The 17,379-nt window shown below is 33.8% G+C and overlaps 1 protein-coding gene across 3 annotated transcripts in view; it reads left to right on the top strand.

Moving 5' to 3' along the window:
* The window catches only part of SMCHD1 (structural maintenance of chromosomes flexible hinge domain containing 1), a 187,871-nt gene that overhangs the window by 140,385 nt on the left and 30,107 nt on the right, over nt 1-17,379 (top strand). For 2 of the 3 annotated variants that reach the window (XM_057504069.1, XM_036905842.2), the window contains 7 exons: nt 598-724; nt 900-1,019; nt 2,080-2,165; nt 2,747-2,869; nt 6,166-6,356; nt 8,128-8,237; nt 8,504-8,574. In XM_057504069.1, coding sequence (XP_057360052.1) covers nt 598-724; nt 900-1,019; nt 2,080-2,165; nt 2,747-2,869; nt 6,166-6,356; nt 8,128-8,237; nt 8,504-8,574 — 828 coding nt within the window. The remainder of the gene's footprint in view (nt 1-597; nt 725-899; nt 1,020-2,079; nt 2,166-2,746; nt 2,870-6,165; nt 6,357-8,127; nt 8,238-8,503; nt 8,575-17,379) is intronic. The other variant, XM_036905843.2, reaches the window with a different exon arrangement.

The following is a 17,379-nucleotide window of genomic DNA, read 5'->3' as shown; positions in this document are numbered from 1 at the left end:
GCATTTTTTACTAGTCATATTGCTGTGGTCTTAAAGCATATGAAGTTTTTGTGTGTGTGTATTAATGAAGGAAATACAATTTAAAAAATCATTAGAGCTTTTCAGGACCTCCTTTCTGGTCACCTGGGACTAGTGGGTCTACTTCCATAGTAACAGCTGTAACTTAAACTCAGCATTGGGCTTTGGGTATTTCTTTGTGATTGTTTTTATAACTTTTCATGCCATCAGCTCTTTTCCACTGCTTCATCTTAAAGGTTGGAATCAAGATTTTGTATTTGTAGGTCAAGGTATATATAAGTGGCTATGATATGTCTGGTACGAAAGTAAAAATACTTTTTGTAATTTTCCATTTTATGTAATTTTTGCATAATCTGTTTGTCGATAAGATCATTTGGCTTTCAAACCATTACCATAGGGTAACAAGTATTATGTCTCAGGTGTTGCTGATGATGTTATAATGAATGTTTAATCTTAAGGGTTAGTCATGCCTTTAAAAATAACTTTCTGGGAAACAGAGTACATGAGATAGATAATATTTTACAGTGAAAAATACCTTTTTAAATCTTGTTTTTCCTTACTGCTTTTTTCTTTATACAGAGTCTGGTGCTGGCAGAAAATAGTCCTGGAAGAGATAGCACTGAATATGTTATTGTATTTGAGCCTCAGCTGCCAACGTTATCAAGGACACTAAAATCATATGAACTACCATTTATGTTTTATGATGGTAAGTTTCTAGGAAAATAGATGATTAAACTCAAATGTTTGTGTACTTTAGAAACTCTTGTTTTGCTTTCCATTAACATGATGCTTATTAGTCACCTAATCATGTTATGACATTATTTTGGAAGTCACAATTAAATTAAAATTGAAGTAAATTATCTGAAATGTTTGTTCCCTAGATGTTAAGAAGCAGCAACAAATGGCAGCACTTACAAGAGAGAAAGACCAATTATCTAAGAATATTGTAATGTACAAAAGTTTATTTGAAGCCGGCAAACAGCTTCTTAATGAAATGAAGTGTAAGTCATTTTATATTCAAAGGTAATAAAAAATTATGCTTTGGGGGAATGTAAGGCAGAAGGTTGAGACCATGAGAGTACAAACACTACCTCCTTTCCAGGACTGCAAGTAAACTGCAGAACACTGCAGAAAGGTAGTAATGATGGCTTATATTATTTGTCATTTAATCTTAAGATGAAGTATTCCTTAATTGTAAATAAATTTATATCCTGCTTACCTACAACACTTTTAGATTTTTTTATTAGGAATCTAAGTCTGTGGAAATTGAAGCATTTTGACATAACAGTAATAATATTTATATCCAAATCCCAACTTCTGGCAAAAGATTCTAGATGACAGTATCACTAGGGGGAGTGATACTGTGTACTTTAATGTTTGATTCATGGGACTTTATGTATTTTACGTAAAATAACTGCAGAATGTCACTTTGGTGGTATACAGCCTGTATAGCACACACTGATACAGAAACTTGTAACTTATTTTGAATCAATACACAGAATGTTTGCTGCAGTTTTAAATAATGTTTATATACTTAAGACAAGGCATTTCCTGAGTTGTGATCCATCATCTTTCATTCATCAGATTTTTTTTGCTGTGGTTTTGGCTTTGTGTTAAATAAATAGTTAAAACTTTGATTCCGTTAGCCAACAAATATGTTTTGCCTGCATTACCCACTTTCCTATATTTCTCCAAGGTCAATGCTCTTTAGAAGATAACAGGAATTAAGTAGAGTAATGACATAGCACATCAGTTCTAACACTAAAAATTGTTTTTTTTAAGTCTTATTTGGTTCTTGGAACAACCTGTATAAATTATGTATAGTCATGTATGTTAGGAATAAGTAATTTATCCAGTCATAATATCTCTCTTAAACTCATTGATTCTCTTTCCCGTTTTTGTGTATTAGATCTGAAACTTAAATTTAGAGTTTTAGTTTCTAAAAGTTACTTTTCATTTTTAGCAACAATCATTAAAAAGAAAAAAGTGAAAATATTTTTCAAAAACTGTATTTTGGGCATTATTAGAAATCAATGCAGGCTTTTTTGTTTTTATTTTTAGGCCAAGTGGAAGAAGCAAAATTAAAAGAGGCCCAGTTGCGAAATGAACTAAAAACACATAATATTGACATTCCTACCACACAGCAGGTAACAGTTTTCAAGAATATGTGAAGGATTTCCTTTTTCATTGAATTCTATATTTTTTTATGATTCATATTTTATGAATATGGCACTATTGTTTTTGGATACCAAGATATATGTTCATTATATGCCCAGCACTTACTAGACATTAAAAGGGGCTAACAAAATGAGAGTGCTCTTTTCAAAGAAATTGCAGTTTGTATTTCTAATGTAATGACACCAATAAGTGAAATAAATAATACACCAACTTGAGAACTGCATTGAAGAGGCTGTATAAATTATAACAAGTATATATGGTGGTAAAGAAAATGAAAGATAACAAAAGACAATGGATTTTTCTAAATTTATGTTCTTTTAAGTATGTAACTTAGTTTCAAAGAGGAGTCCTATTACAGATTGTGTATTTCTTAACTAAGATCAAAAATATTAATGAGGTAGAAGCTTTCTGTATTATTTTAAAGTAATGCCAGTTTAGTAACTTTAAGTTCTTAAACTGTCCAAAGTGTTGATATTTCTCTGCTGTCGTTATGGGCTATCTGATACAAGAGTAATTGGCCTTGTAGTTAATTTTTCTTTGTAAATTACAGATGCCACACATTGAAGCACTTTTGAAAAGAAAGCTATCAGAACAAGAAGAACTTAGGAAGAGACCAAGAAGATCATGTACTCTTCCAAACTATACTAAAGGCGGTGGAGATGTTTTGGGAAAGGTTTGTGTTTCAACCTTTAAGAGTTAGTACATTTTATATCTTGTTTAAAGGTGTTTTAAAATAACATTATAATAAAAGAGTGTCAGTTTCTTTATACTTCTTAATTTTTCCAATAAATTACTTGCACTCATTACCATAGTAGAGATATGGCAGAATTTAAAGCTGAAATGCATAATTAATTCCATATTCTTATTACTATTGAGGTCTGCAGCAGAAATTGTTAACATGTCTTAGTTCAAGCTTTATTGTCTGCTTAGAGATGCTTTCATGTCATATGGCTTTATAGGTAGCCAAGACTTTTGCATGTGACTCAAACTCAGACAACAGAAGAGAGAGAAAGATCAGAATTTTCCTTGTGTCTGAATTAAATATTGCTAGAAAGTGAACTTAGAATAAACAACACAAAAAACTTTATACATAAAACTTTATACTTATTTGCTGCCCAAAATAGTGCCATTCTTCTTTTATTCTTTCCCTCTTTGGTTTTACCTTTTGTCATATGAGCTGTATTTTCATTTTTATCCTACTGTTATTCAATCCTGATCATTATGTTTTATAGGAAGTGTTTCTTATAGAAGGTGTCCCTAGCATCTTCTGTGTTTAATGGTGTTAAGGTTGTGGTGTATGTGCATGTGTTTTACTTGTTTAACTTTCCATTTGATACGCATCTCAGCTTTCTGCTGTTACCTGTTTTTAAATTAAGGAAGTAAAACAGGTTCGAAAAGATTAAGAAACATGCTCAAGGTTACACAGCAAAGCAAGCAAGTGGCAGAGTCAGGACTCAACCCCAGGCAGTCTGACTCCAAAGTGTGTGCCGTTAATCACTGTTCTTTTTGCCTGTGCACATTGTGCTACTTCCACAGCCAGCCTATGAACTTTTTATAGTGCTTCTCTCTTTTTTTTCACATTTATTAAGGTATTATTGATATACACTCTAATGAAGGTTTCACATGAAAAACAATGTGGTTACTACATTCACCCTTATTATTGAGTCCCCCCATCCCATTGCAGTCACTGTCCATCAGTGTAGTAAGATGCCACAGAGTCACTATTTGCCTTCTCTGTGCTACACTGTCTTCCCTGTGACCCCACACACACCATGTGTACTAATCATAATACCCCTCAATCCCCTTCTCCCTACCTCCCCACCTGTCCTCCCCAACCCCTCCCCTTTGGTAACCGCTAGTCCCTTCTTGGACTCTGTGAGTCTGCTGCTGTTTTGTTCCTTTAGTTTTGCTTCATTGTTATACTCCACAAATGTACATCTCATTTTTGCATGAGGAGACTGAGGTTCACAGAATGTAAATAGCTTGCCAGTGAATAGTAAGGCAGAACTTAGACATAAACCAAGGTCTCTCTGACTTTAAAGTCCATGGTAGTTTCCTTATAAATAGTTTCCAAACATCACAAGCAAATGACACACTGAAAATAGGGGGTAATGGTTATTCTAAAAGTGTGAAGCAGTGATTACTACCAAACCATGTTACATTACTATCCAAACCCAAAATATGAAAATTGAGAAAATTAAGCATGTAAATAGGAAAACAAGATGCTGATTTATAATTTTTTAAATTGTTGCTTCTCAGAACTAATGTATAGAAAGAAGTAGTCTTTATAGAACAAGAAGTCCTAGTATTCTAAGCATATAAATATTGATAGCCTGGTTTCAGATATTAATATTCCACATTCAGTGGTTCATTTGACAGAAAGAAATTTTTGCTCCATATGTAAGATTTTAACCTACAAGTATAAATTTTAGCTGAACAACTGTATTTTAAAGTCTTCCATCCAAGTATTTCTCATCACATATTTTGAAAATATGGGGGAAAACTTTGAAATCTCATTTTATATAGTTTCTCCTTTGTCCTCAGAAGTACAGGCCCTCTACTAGCCAGTAAGAGAATATTTTCCACTCCCTGATTAAACTTGTTTCAAATACCTCAGTTAACTTGGATATTGAACTCTCATTACCATAAAAGGGATATGGCAGAATTTAATTGCCTTCCTTAATTCCAAATACCTTGAAATCCCAAATATATTCCTTTTTTTAAAGTGGCATTCATCTCCCATCCCTGAGGAAGAATTATAACATCGATAATGGAATTTTCAGGGATTCTGGTTTAAATGAATCCCTCATTTGTGGACTCAAAAAAGCTGAAAAAACCATTTAAAAGCTTGAATGAGCCGAACATTGTATGTGATACACAATTTAAAAATAGTGAGTTCATGTCTTAGAAGGAATTAGGCTTTTTGGAAAAAACTATGCAGTATATACTTTATATCACCTGGGAAGTTTAAGGAGAAAGTGTAATGTTAACGAGTCTTGTGAGAACTTCAATCATATCTTCACTTAGAAATAAACACCCCAGTTATGAGATTAGGGTACTTAACGAACAACCACAAAATAGACACTTAACTCTAGCAATTGTGGTCACTAGTAGAACAGGTCGCATAATTTGATCTGCCTCTATTAATCCTTCCTTTGCTAAAAACATTTTTGTCATCTTTTACATGTATTAGTTTCTTTACATGTCTGTTTTCTTACCTTTCTTCCACTCCCAGAGAACTGGAATACAAGGGTAGATATTATGATGTTTCTAACAGTGACATACAACAATCTCATTGCTAGGGAAGGTTTTTGCTACCAGATCAGGTAAGAATAACAAGCAGATGTGACCAACACAGTGCACTGAATAAGGTTTTGAAATTGACCACAAAGTTTCAACCTTGTTGGACTTGAACAAGAATGCTGTGACTAAAAGTATTTATAAATAGGAGAGTGGTTCCTTATCCTAAGCTCCATAGTGTTCTTATAAGCAGAAGAAATGATTGTTATTTGTGACATTCAGTTTCGTTTTCTGAAAGACATACTATAGTATTACAGTACATGCTTAAAAGGTTATGCTATATAACTATTCTATGTTTAATTGTATCTTTAAAAACTCCATTTATGTGTATATTATTTAAATATATCTTATGATTACTTTATCAATGAACACACATCCAGTAGGAGAATATTAAATGCAAAAAATGCATCATTAATTAGCTAATAATATTCTAAATATTTTTTTTGCTCATTTGTAAAATTTACTGGACCTTAATTGGTGAAACCGTTTTTCCAAAATTTAACAGCAGGATAGACAGTTTAATATTCAAGCCACTAATACAGCTTGAGAATTTTCTCCTAATTCATATGAGTGTTTCAGAAAAGTGTTTTTGCTCTTTGGGCTTTTAAAATATTTAATACCAAATTTTTATTTAAAAGTTTTTACTTGAGTTTTAAAAATGGGTTATAGATTGCACACCTGGCACAAATTGAAGATGATAGAGCTGCTGTGGTTATTTCTTGGCATCTGGCAAGTGACATGGACTGTGTAGTCACCCTGACCACTGACGCTGCACGTCGTATCTATGATGAAACCCAGGGTCGCCAGCAGGTGTTGCCCCTTGATTCTATTTATAAGAAGACTCTTCCAGATTGGAAAAGGTTAGAAAAAAATGGAACTCATGATTTTTTTCTGAAATAACTGTCCTATTTTTTATTAACATGCTGAATTTAAAAATGATTTCTCTAAAGGATACCTAAAACAAACTGAGAAGTGATTCAAATCAGATACATTATTTTTATCTTCATCACAGATGTGCACATTACATTAAGACTGATATTTCAATGTATTCAATCATATATGCTTGCCACGTTTAATTTGCCAGTTAACTGTAATTTGTATATATGACAGATACACAAACACATGCACACATATACCAAAAACAAATTTTTGGCCTTTGAAACATGAACACTGGAAAGCTGTCATTGTTATTAACAAAATATGTAATTCCTTTATTTAGAGTAAGGGTATAGTTATGTGTCTTTTATCCTTTTTGTCCTGTGAAAATAAGCTACCATCATTTGGGTGGAGAAGGTCTCTATTGGAACTGCCAATAGCAAAGTCAAAATGTTAAGAGACCATCTAGTTAGGATGTTTCATCTTTATTTTAATATGAATCTATTTTTAAATTATTTCCTCATTTGCTTTTCAAAATATATTTTTAGGGAAACCTATTAGGCATTTTTATCTGAATTTTAAAATACTTTCTGTGTACTATGATTTTGTCTCTTTTTAAAAATCTTTAAAAGACTAGAAGGAAATGGAAACAACAAAAAATAAAAAGTAAAATATGTGGCAGGGTATTGACTGATAATTTTCTGATTCCTAAACAAAGTTTTGCAAGTCCTGCAACTGGGTAGGAATAGTGACTTTAAGAAGAACAGGAGCTTAGATTAGGAGTCTGTTGTGTTACTAAAATAACATTTCATTTCATTTTATAATCTAAAAGCAGATTGAGGAAATAAGTGGAATTTGAATGGAATTTGAAGTCACATTTGTCTGCTTCTCGACTCTCCCACTCTGCTACTAGTCACTGCTCCATTTAAATGTGGGAAATCCTTATATAATTACTGTATTGATAAGGGTAATAATTTTTGCTAGAATAACTTCTTTTCAGGAGGGCCTTCTTTTATGTCCAGAATCCCTGAAAACCAAGTTTAAGGATTTTTGATTTAGAGAAAGTGTGAATTTGGTATTTAGGGATAACGTTTGCTCTAGAATCTAGCTATCCTCTTTGTTCCTGGTATATATAGTGCCTCTTACTGGAATTGAGTTAACTGGCGCCTAGAGCCACCTCACACCCCTGCACTCCTACTGTCAAGATATGGGGAAAGCTACACTATGTGCACGGGAAAGGCCCTGACACCCCAGTTAACCTCCATCTCTTGAATCCCATTGTTACCTCTGGGCTTCAGTTGCTCATTCTGTGAGGGAAAGATGTCAGGGTAGGTTCCTGAGTTCCCTCCCTCACATGTGTTTTAGCCTTGCACGTTGCCCCTTCCCTCACCCATTCTAGGGCCACCCTCCACATGAGGCAGTAGTATCATTGGCATCCTCACTAGGGCCAGCTTTAGAGGCTGCTTTTCCCCTATCGCTATCAAACTAAACAATAGTTCATGTGGATTTTCCAAACTAATTGAAGGTGGTAATACAGAATACAGATAAAGCTAAGTAGATATTTTTATATGGTAAATGCTGTTATCATTTTTGAGGGCATACATAGTCAGTCATTTAGGAGTATCATTTATGGATGAGGATTTGATTATATCACAGTGATATGCAATCTATTAATATGTGTTTCACAATATATATATTTTCAAATTAAAAAGTTGTATGTGTTTTTATACTTTTTAAAAATTTATTTTCATTCAGACCTCTACCTCATTACCGAAATGGAAAATTGTATTTTAAACCCATTGGAGATCCAATCTTTGCCCGAGATTTGTTAACATTTCCAGATAACATAGAACATTGTGAAACAGGTAAAGGAAATTATGGTGACTTTATTTTCTACAAATGTTACATTTGTGATTCAAATATGTAAATTACTAATTATGGAAATTTATGTTACTTAGTTTGTAAGGGATAGTTTTATTAATATTTAATTTTTTTCCTGTTAAACAGAAGTGTTGAATAGAATTCTAGTGTTAGAGTTCCTTCTAAGAAAAATTTGCAGTGTGTGTTAGTATTTTAATATGACCGAAGAAGACGTCATCATTTTAAAAATTCATGTATTGAATTTTTTTAGTATTTGGTATGCTGTTAGGAGACACCATTATTTTGGATAATTTGGATGCTGCCAATCATTATAGGAAAGAGGTATGTATTTGAATTCTTTACAGATTTTTTAATTTATAGCTCTCATTTTAATGTGTATTTTTGAAATATATCGGGGCCCTATATAAAAATAATTTCATTGTCTGATACATCTGCAAATGACTAAGTAACCTTGTCAGAACCAATTTAAATCCTATAAATTGACAAGCAACATAAAATCAGGTACAATAAATGAATGAATGGGTAAGATGCAAATAAAAATGAGACATATTTTTGGGCTATGCAGTTATCTAAGAATCAAAACCAGTATCTGTTATGATGATAATACTGAAAAAGAGTACTCTCAGGTAATATTGATGGAAATGTAATTTGAGGTAGCCCTTGTTTATTAGTTGGTAGGGCTGCTGTAACAAAGGCCCACAGACTGGGTAGCTTACAGTAGAAATTTGTCTCATAGTTCTGGAAGCTAAAAATTCTAATTGAATGTGTGGGCAGGGTTGATTCTTTCTGAGTGCTGTGAAGGAAGGACTTGTTCCAGGTCTCTCTCCTTAGTTTATAGGTAGGTGGTCATCTCCATGTCTGTTCACATCTTCACAATTTTATGTCCTTTTCTGGTAAAGACACCACTCATTGAATGTGGCCTCATTTTAAGTTGATTGTTTCTATACAGACCCTATCTTCAGTTAAGGTCACATTCCGAGGAACTGGCAGTTAGGACTTCAACATAAGAATTTTGAGGAACACAGTTCAAGCCATAACACCTTTGGATGATCAGTTTGGCAATATATGTATGTTTTAGTTATCTGTTGCTACATAACAAACAATACAAAGTAGTGCTTTAAACAGTAACAAAACAAGTTTTTTTTACCTGTGGGGAACCTCCAAGCAGTGTTAGCTAGTTGCACTTGGGATCATGGAAGCTCCAAAATGCCGCATTCACATAGCTGGATTTGTCTCACAGACCCCTACCCCAGCATGCTGTGAGAAAGTGCCATTAAGATTTTTAGAAATCTTTGCCTACCTAAGAGCAGCTAGGAAGCAGTGCCTTAAATTTGAGGTCTTAACAAAGGGACGTCCTTAACTTGATTTCAACTCTGAGGCCACATTTTACTGACTGTGCACTGGATTTGACCTTAGTCCTGAGGCTTTCCATTTCTTTTTTAAGAACATTTTGTTCACTGAACAGACTGGGTATGAAAAACAGTTTTTCCTACCCAGTGTATCCTGGGTTAGAAATACTTTCTTGAAATTACTTTTATTGCCTATATTATTACTGATTTCCTTGAAATTAATTCCTACTTTAGCTTATCTCCCACTCATATTGGCTAGTTGATGCTGGCTGCTGGCTAGACACTCAGCTGGGGTTGTAGGCTGGTAGACTTGGGTCTTTCCATGTGAGTCTGTCCTTTTGACTGCTTGAGCTTCAAATGATGTCTGGGTTCCAAGAAGGTGTATTCCAAGCAGTAAAAGCAAAAGCTGCAGGTCTCGTAAGTCCTAGCCTTGGAAAGTATATTTGGTATGTCAAAATCTGGCTAGCCCAGATCTAAGGAGGGTGGGTAAGTGGGAATAGGTTCTCCCTTCTCCACAGAGAAGGAGCAATGAATTTGCAGCCATCTTTATACCATCACAAGGTATTAGAATAATTTATCTTAGAGACACACACTCCCACAAGTATACAAAGATGTGTATAGGAATATTCATTAGAATATTAAAGAATTTGTAATGGGAAACTTTAGAAACATTCTAAATGTCTATCCATTTAGGATTGGACATAACTCCATTACAGTAATTTATATAGTAGAACAGTATGTAACAATTAAAAAGAATGTAAAGGATTCCTGTGTCCTAAAGGAAGATGGACAAAATATATTTTGTTGAAAAGTGCAAACTTATAATGTATAAAATGATGCCCTTTGAAAAATTAGCTTATGTACTTTAATTTTTTATTATAGTTGATATACAATATTTAATTACAGTTGATATACAATAAGTATAGTTGATATATAATATTACATTGATTTCAGATGTATAATATAGTGATATGATAATTACATACATTGCTGAATGCTCTCCATAATAAGTGTAGTTACCATCTGTCATCATACAAAGATACTACAATATTAATGGCTACATTCCTTATGCTGTACTTTTATCCCCATGATTAACTTATTTTATAATTGGAAGTTTTACCTTTTCATCTCCTTAACCTATATCTCCCACCTTTTACCCCCTCCTCTATGACAATCACCAGTCTTTTCTCTGTGTTTATATGTCTCTTTCTATTTTGTTCATTTGTTTCTTAGTTTTTTAGAGTCCACATACAAGTGAAATCAATAAAGAGAAATTGTCTTTCTCTGCTTGTTTTATTTCACTTAGCATAATACCCTCTAGGTCCATCCATGTTGTCACAAATGGCAAGATTTCATTGTTTTTAATGGCTGAGTAATATTCTGTTGTATATATGTACCGTATCTTTATCCATTCATCTATCATTGGACACTTGGGTTGCTTCCATAACTTGATTATTAAAAATAATGCTGCAGTAAACATAGGAGTGCATATATCTTTTTGAATTGGTGATTTTGTTTTCTTCAGATAAATTCCCACAAGTGGAATTGCTGGGACATAATGATATTTCTACTTCCAGTTTTTTGAGAAGCCTCCACACTGTTTTCCATAGTAGCTGCACCAGTTTACATTCCCACCAACAGTATATGAGGGTTCCCTTTTTTCCACACCCTCATCAACACTTGTTGTCTTTTGGATAATAGCCATTCTGACAGGTGTGAGGTGATATATCATTGTGGTTTTGATTTGCATTTCCCTAATGATTTGTGATGTTGAGCATCTTTTCCATGTGTCTGTTAGTCATGTGTATGTCTTTGGAAAAATGTCTATTCAGATCCTCTGCCCATTTTTTAATCAGACAATTTGTCTTTTTGGTGTTGACTTGTATGAGTTCTCTGTGTATTTTGGATCTTAACACCTTGTCAGATACATCACTAGCAAATAATATTCTCCTATTCAGTAGATTGCCTTTTCTCTTTGTTGATGGTTTCCTTTGCTGTGCAGAAACTTTTTAGTTTGATGTAGTCCCATCTTATGTTTCCCTTGTTTGTGTTTCCCTTGTTTGGGAAGACATATCCAGAAAAAAATAGCTAATGCTAAGGTTCAAGAGTTTACTGCCTGTAATTCCTTCTAGGAGTTTTATGGTTTCAGGTCTTACACAGGTTTCAAAATTATTTTTATGTATGGTGTAAGACAGTGATCCAGTTTCATGTTTTTGCATGTACCTTTCCAGTTTTCCCAGCACTGTTTATTGAAGAGACTATATTTTCCCCCATTGTATATTTTTGCCTCCTTTATCATATATCAATTGACCATATGAGCTTGGCTTTATTTCTGGGCTGTCTGTTCTGTTCCATTGGTCTGTGTGTCTATTTTTGTGCCAGTACCATACTGTTTTGATTACTATAACTTTATAGTATAGCTTGAGATCAGAGATTGTATAACCTCCAGCTTCATTTTTTTTTTTTTAAGATTACTTTGGCTGTTGGGGTTTTTTGTGGTTCCATGAAAATTTTAGAATTATTATGTGAAAATGCCACTGGTATTTTGATAAGGATTATATTGAATCTGTAGACTGTTTTGGGGATAGTATGGAAATTTTAACAATACTAATTCTTCCTATTCATGAGCATGGAATATCTTACTATTTATTTGTGTCTTCTTCAATTTCTTTCATCAGTGACTTACAGTTTTCAGAGTTCACCCCTTTGGTTAGACTTTTTCCAAGGTGTTTTATTCTTTTTGATACAATTTTAAGTGGTTTAAGAGGGGTGATTTAATTTCTTTCTGTTCATTATTTGTATATAGAAATGCAACCGATTTCTATATATTGATTTTTATCCTGCAACTTTACTGAATTCATGTATTAATTCAAATAGTTTTTTGGTGGAGTCTTTAGGGTCTTCTGTATATGGTATCATCTGCAAATAGTGACAATTTTACGTGTTCTTACTAGTTTGTATTTGGATGCCTTTTCTTTTTCTTTTCTGATTGCTGGGGCTATAGGACTTCCAGTTCTATGTTGAATGAAAGTGGTGAGATTGGGCACCCTTGTCTTCTTCCTGATCTTGAAGGAAAGGCTTTCAGCTTTTCACAATTGAGTATGAAGTTAGCGGTGAGTTTGTCATATATGGCCTTTATTATGTTGAGATATGTTTCCTTTATACCCACTTTGTTGAGATGTTTCTATTATGAATGGATGTTGAATTTTGTGAAATGCTTTTTCAGCATACATTGAAGTGATCATACGGTTTTTAGTCCTTTCTTGTTAATGTGGCATATCACATGATTGACTTGTGGATATTCCATCCTTGCTTCCCTGGAATAAGTCCCACTTGGTTGTGGTGAATGATGTATTTTTGGATTTGGTATGCTAATATTTTGTTGAGTATTTTTGCATCTATGTGCATCGGGGATATTGGTCTGTAATTTCCTTTTTTTGTAGTGTCTTCATCTGACTTTGGTATCAAGGTAATGCTGATCTCATAAATGACTTTGGAGGCATACTTTCCACTTTTATTTTTTTGAATAGTTTAGGAAGGATAAGTATTAGTTCTTTAAATGTTTGGTAGAATTCACCTATGAAGCCATCTGGTCCTAGCCTGGTTTATTGGGAGTCTTTTGATTATTGCTTCAATTTCATTACTAATTGGTGTGTTCAGATTTTCTCTTTCTTCCTGATTCAGTCTTGGAAGATTGTATGTTTCTAGGAATTTGTTCATTTCTTGTAAGACTTTCAGTTTGTTGACATGTAATTTTTCATAGAATTCTCTAATAGTCCTTTGAATTTCTGTGGTGACAGTTGTAACTTCTCTTTCATTTCTGATTTTGTTTGTATCCTCTCTCTTTTTCTTGATGAGTCTGCTAAGGTTTGTCAATTTTGTTTATCTTTTAAAAGAAACAGCTTTTAGTTACATTCATTTTTTTTCCCTACTGTTTTCTTAGTCTCTATTTCATTTATTTCTGCTCTGATCTTTATTATGCCCTACCTACTATCTTTGGGCTTTCTTTGTTCTTTTTCTAGTGCCATTAGTTTTCAGGATAGATGGTTTATTTGAGACTGTTCTTACTTCTTGAGGTAGCCCTATATCACTTGGAACTTCCCTTTTAGAACTGCTCTTGTTCCATCGCACAGATTTTGAACCATTGTGTTTCTTTTTTCATTTTTCTACAGGTATTTTCTAATTTCATCTTTGATTTGTTCATTGACCCATTGGTTGTTTAGTAGCATGACATTTAGCTTTAACATGTTTGGGTTTTTTTCCAGTTTTCTTGTGATTAATTTCCAGTTTCATATCATTGTGGTCTGAAGAGATGCTTGATAGAATTTTGGACTTCTTAAATTTATTGAGACTTGTCTTGTAGCCTAATGTGATCTATCCTGGAGAAAATATCATGTACACTTGAGAAAAATCTATATTCTCCTGTTTTTAGTTGAAATGTTGTGGATATATCTGTTAAGTCAATCTGGTTTAATGTGTTGTTCAGTGCCACTGTTTCCTTACTGATTTTCACTCTGGATGATCCATCCATTGATGTACGTAGAGTGTTAAAGTCCCCTAGTGTTATTGTATTACTGTCAGTTTCTACCTTTATGTCTGTTAATATTTGCTTTATAAAGTTAGGTGCTCCTAAATATTTATGGATATTGGTCTTATAATCATTGCATCTTCTTGGTCTGGTCTCTTTATCATTATGTAACACCTTTTGTCTCTTGTTAGTCTTTGTTTTGAAAGCTATTTTGTCTGATACAAGTATTGCTCCTCCAGCTTTTTTTTATTCTATTTCCTTGTGCATGGAATATTTTTTCCATCCTTTCCCTGGAAGTCTATCTGTGTCTTTAGGTCTGAAGCAGAGTCTCTTATAGGTATAGATAAGTCTTGTTTTTTAATCCATTCAGCCACCCTATGTCTTTGGAGCACTCAGTCCATTTACATTTAAAAATAATTATTGATAGGTGTGTGCTTATTGCCATTTTGTTCATTGTTTTCTGGTTGTTTTACTCTTACTACTTTCTTCTCTTGCTCTGGGATAAGGTTATCATAGTGACCTCCTATCCTGCCATCTTCCTGACTCTGCCCCAAGCTTATGTACTTTAAACAAACTGGATGAATATGTTGTATAGATATATTGAGAAGCATTATCACTTCAATATTTCTTCTAAGTTTTACTTATAAAAGAATTAATTCTCTGAATTTGAATAAAATAATATATTTAAAGCATTAAGCAAAGGACATGGAATATGGTAAAATTTCAGTAAAGTTCTCTTTGGGTCTGAGATCCAAAGGTCTTGAATTCTTTGAAACAAAAGAAGCATTAAATTTAGTAAATATAGTTTAGGGGCTTGGAAATACCAGGTGATGCACAAGTATGGAAAGTGTTACAGGCTTGCAAATTAATATAACTGAAAATGAGGTCAGAGTGTTTGCCATTATGTAGCAGAAAACAGGCCAGGTCAAAATATGAACTAATGTCTATAAATAGTGTATTCTAGAATCATGGGTACCTTATTGATCATCTATCACTTTCTAGATAAGAAACCTTAAGCTTAAAATAAATAATCAATCTGTACCAGATCACACTACTAATTCATGGCAGAAAGATAAGTAGTTAGAGAAGTTTCTCTGTGGGCCTAGTTAAGAAGTAATGAATATATTTATTGAATTTAGGAGAGCTAATTAGTGAGATACTGAAAATTAAACAACTCATTTGGGAATGAATAGTATTTGGCATCTTCATGGATGTTTGTTTGTGAACCTAATAATAGCTACAATATACTACACCAGAAAACTGTCCTTTGGATAGGGGAGCTACTATATTCTGATAGTGATTAACATGTTTATATGTCCTGAATTATGGATTAAAAACCATGCCCATTAAATGTCATGACAACATGGAATCTATTAGGAGAATATGAGACACTTCCTAGTAATAATAGAATTAACAATTTGGTAGATTTCTACTTAGTTCAGTCAGATTGGACACTTCCTGTGCATGAGATACAGTGGTATATTATTAAATGTTAAACAACTGGCTCTCTGAGGACCCTGATTTGTAGCTTTTGCTTATCCACATGGTGTAAATAGTCCTATCATTGCTGATTTCCAGCTGCCAGTGTGCAGCCATTGAACGAGGCATTCAGTAGATGGAGTTTCATGACCGTACATCCTAGTTTCAGCACAGCACTGGTCACAGTGATCGAGAGTTACACAGAGATGGACTAGACCACTCAACCAGCCAGAGGAAACTCCAGTAGAGATTAACCAAAGGCTATTTTTGTCTGTATGTCATCAAGTTATGTATTTTAATATATGAACTGGCAAGAAAGTAAGGATTCCAACTGAAGATGGGAACCCAGATAGAGAACTGAACACTAAAAGCCATATTTTGCCTTGAGAACATTTGTCAAACTAATTGAACCTGAGCATCATTTCCTTGAGTTTTAATTCCCTTGAGAGGCTCAGAGAGCAGGAGGAAAACCCAAGGCTTTAATAACCAAAGTGGGGGGATCTGGTAGAAGACCCCCTTCCCCAGTAAACTGGAAACCCTCAAAGGGCTAAACCTTCATGTTAAGAGTGAACAAAGAAATATACCTGCTACTTTTATCTCAATTCTAAGTGCCTCTGGAGACTGCAAAAAAAATTGCCTCTCTTGAACTTTGCTAAGGGGAAAAGAAAAAAATTAAACTGTTCTAGAGAATTCATCAGCATAAACAAATTGGCCCTTGTGTCTGTCTGCAGCCTACATTCAGAGTTCTTGAATGATCTGAAAAATCTCAAGGTTAACATTTGGTTTCCTATGGTGCTGGACTGGTAGTGTCCAAAAAACAAGAGTGTTGAAAATGAGAAGAGCAAATCAATTTGAAAAAATCAAATAGAGCTTCTAAAAAATAAAATAAAATAATAAAAATTAAATACTCACAGGACCAGTTTAAAAGCTTGAGAGAGAATTAGTGAATTGGAAGATAGGTCAGGAAAATTATCCAGACTGCTGCCTAGAAAGAAGGAATGTTAAGAGAAAAAGGTCAGGAGTCATGGAGAACAGAAGGAAAGGATCATAGGCAATATTTGAGAATTAATGACTAAAAACTCTTTAGAACTGATGAAAGACGCCAAACCATAGCTTCAAAGAAATGTCATAGAGCATCTGTGACAGAAACTAGTATTCCTCACAATTGGTGTAGCACATACTGACATCTTTGCTTCCAAAATTTGAAACAAATCATATGTAATTCCACCAATTAAGTATCTTTTTAAAGTTCTTATGAGAAAAGACTTTCATAGTATCCCTTGGTAACCCTGTTAGGTTTCAGTAGTCTGTTACTGTTTTCTCTTCCTAAAGTTTTCATGCCATTTATACTACTTAAGCCCCTTGTTTATTCCAACTCTTGCTAGTTCCCACACAATTGTGAATAGGTATTTCTCAGAGCCATTGGGCTGTTGTTCACTGAATTTGCAACAGCTGTCATCTTTTTGTACTGATAGAGTGCCTAGTACTAGAAGTAGAATCATAAGATTGAAGGATACTTCAAGAATTCTTGTACTAATGTGCTCTAGGATGGCCCTTCCCCAAAGGAAATATAACAAGTGCTAAAAAAAATAAAAATAAAAAAAACTTAACATTTTGCATGCCCCATCAATTCAACTCCTGAGAGTTTATTCTGAAAAAATGATCACAGATGCGAGCAGTACCCATGAAAGTAATATTTGCAGAATTGTGAAAGGGGAGCCAAACTGCCTTTTCTGAGTTATGTGACTCATATTGTCAGGATTTTAGCAA

Source organism: Manis pentadactyla, chromosome 6 (assembly GCF_030020395.1).
Source record: "Manis pentadactyla isolate mManPen7 chromosome 6, mManPen7.hap1, whole genome shotgun sequence".
NCBI classification, from domain to species: Eukaryota; Metazoa; Chordata; class Mammalia; order Pholidota; family Manidae; genus Manis; species Manis pentadactyla.
This window is presented reverse-complemented; position numbering and strand designations above follow the sequence as displayed.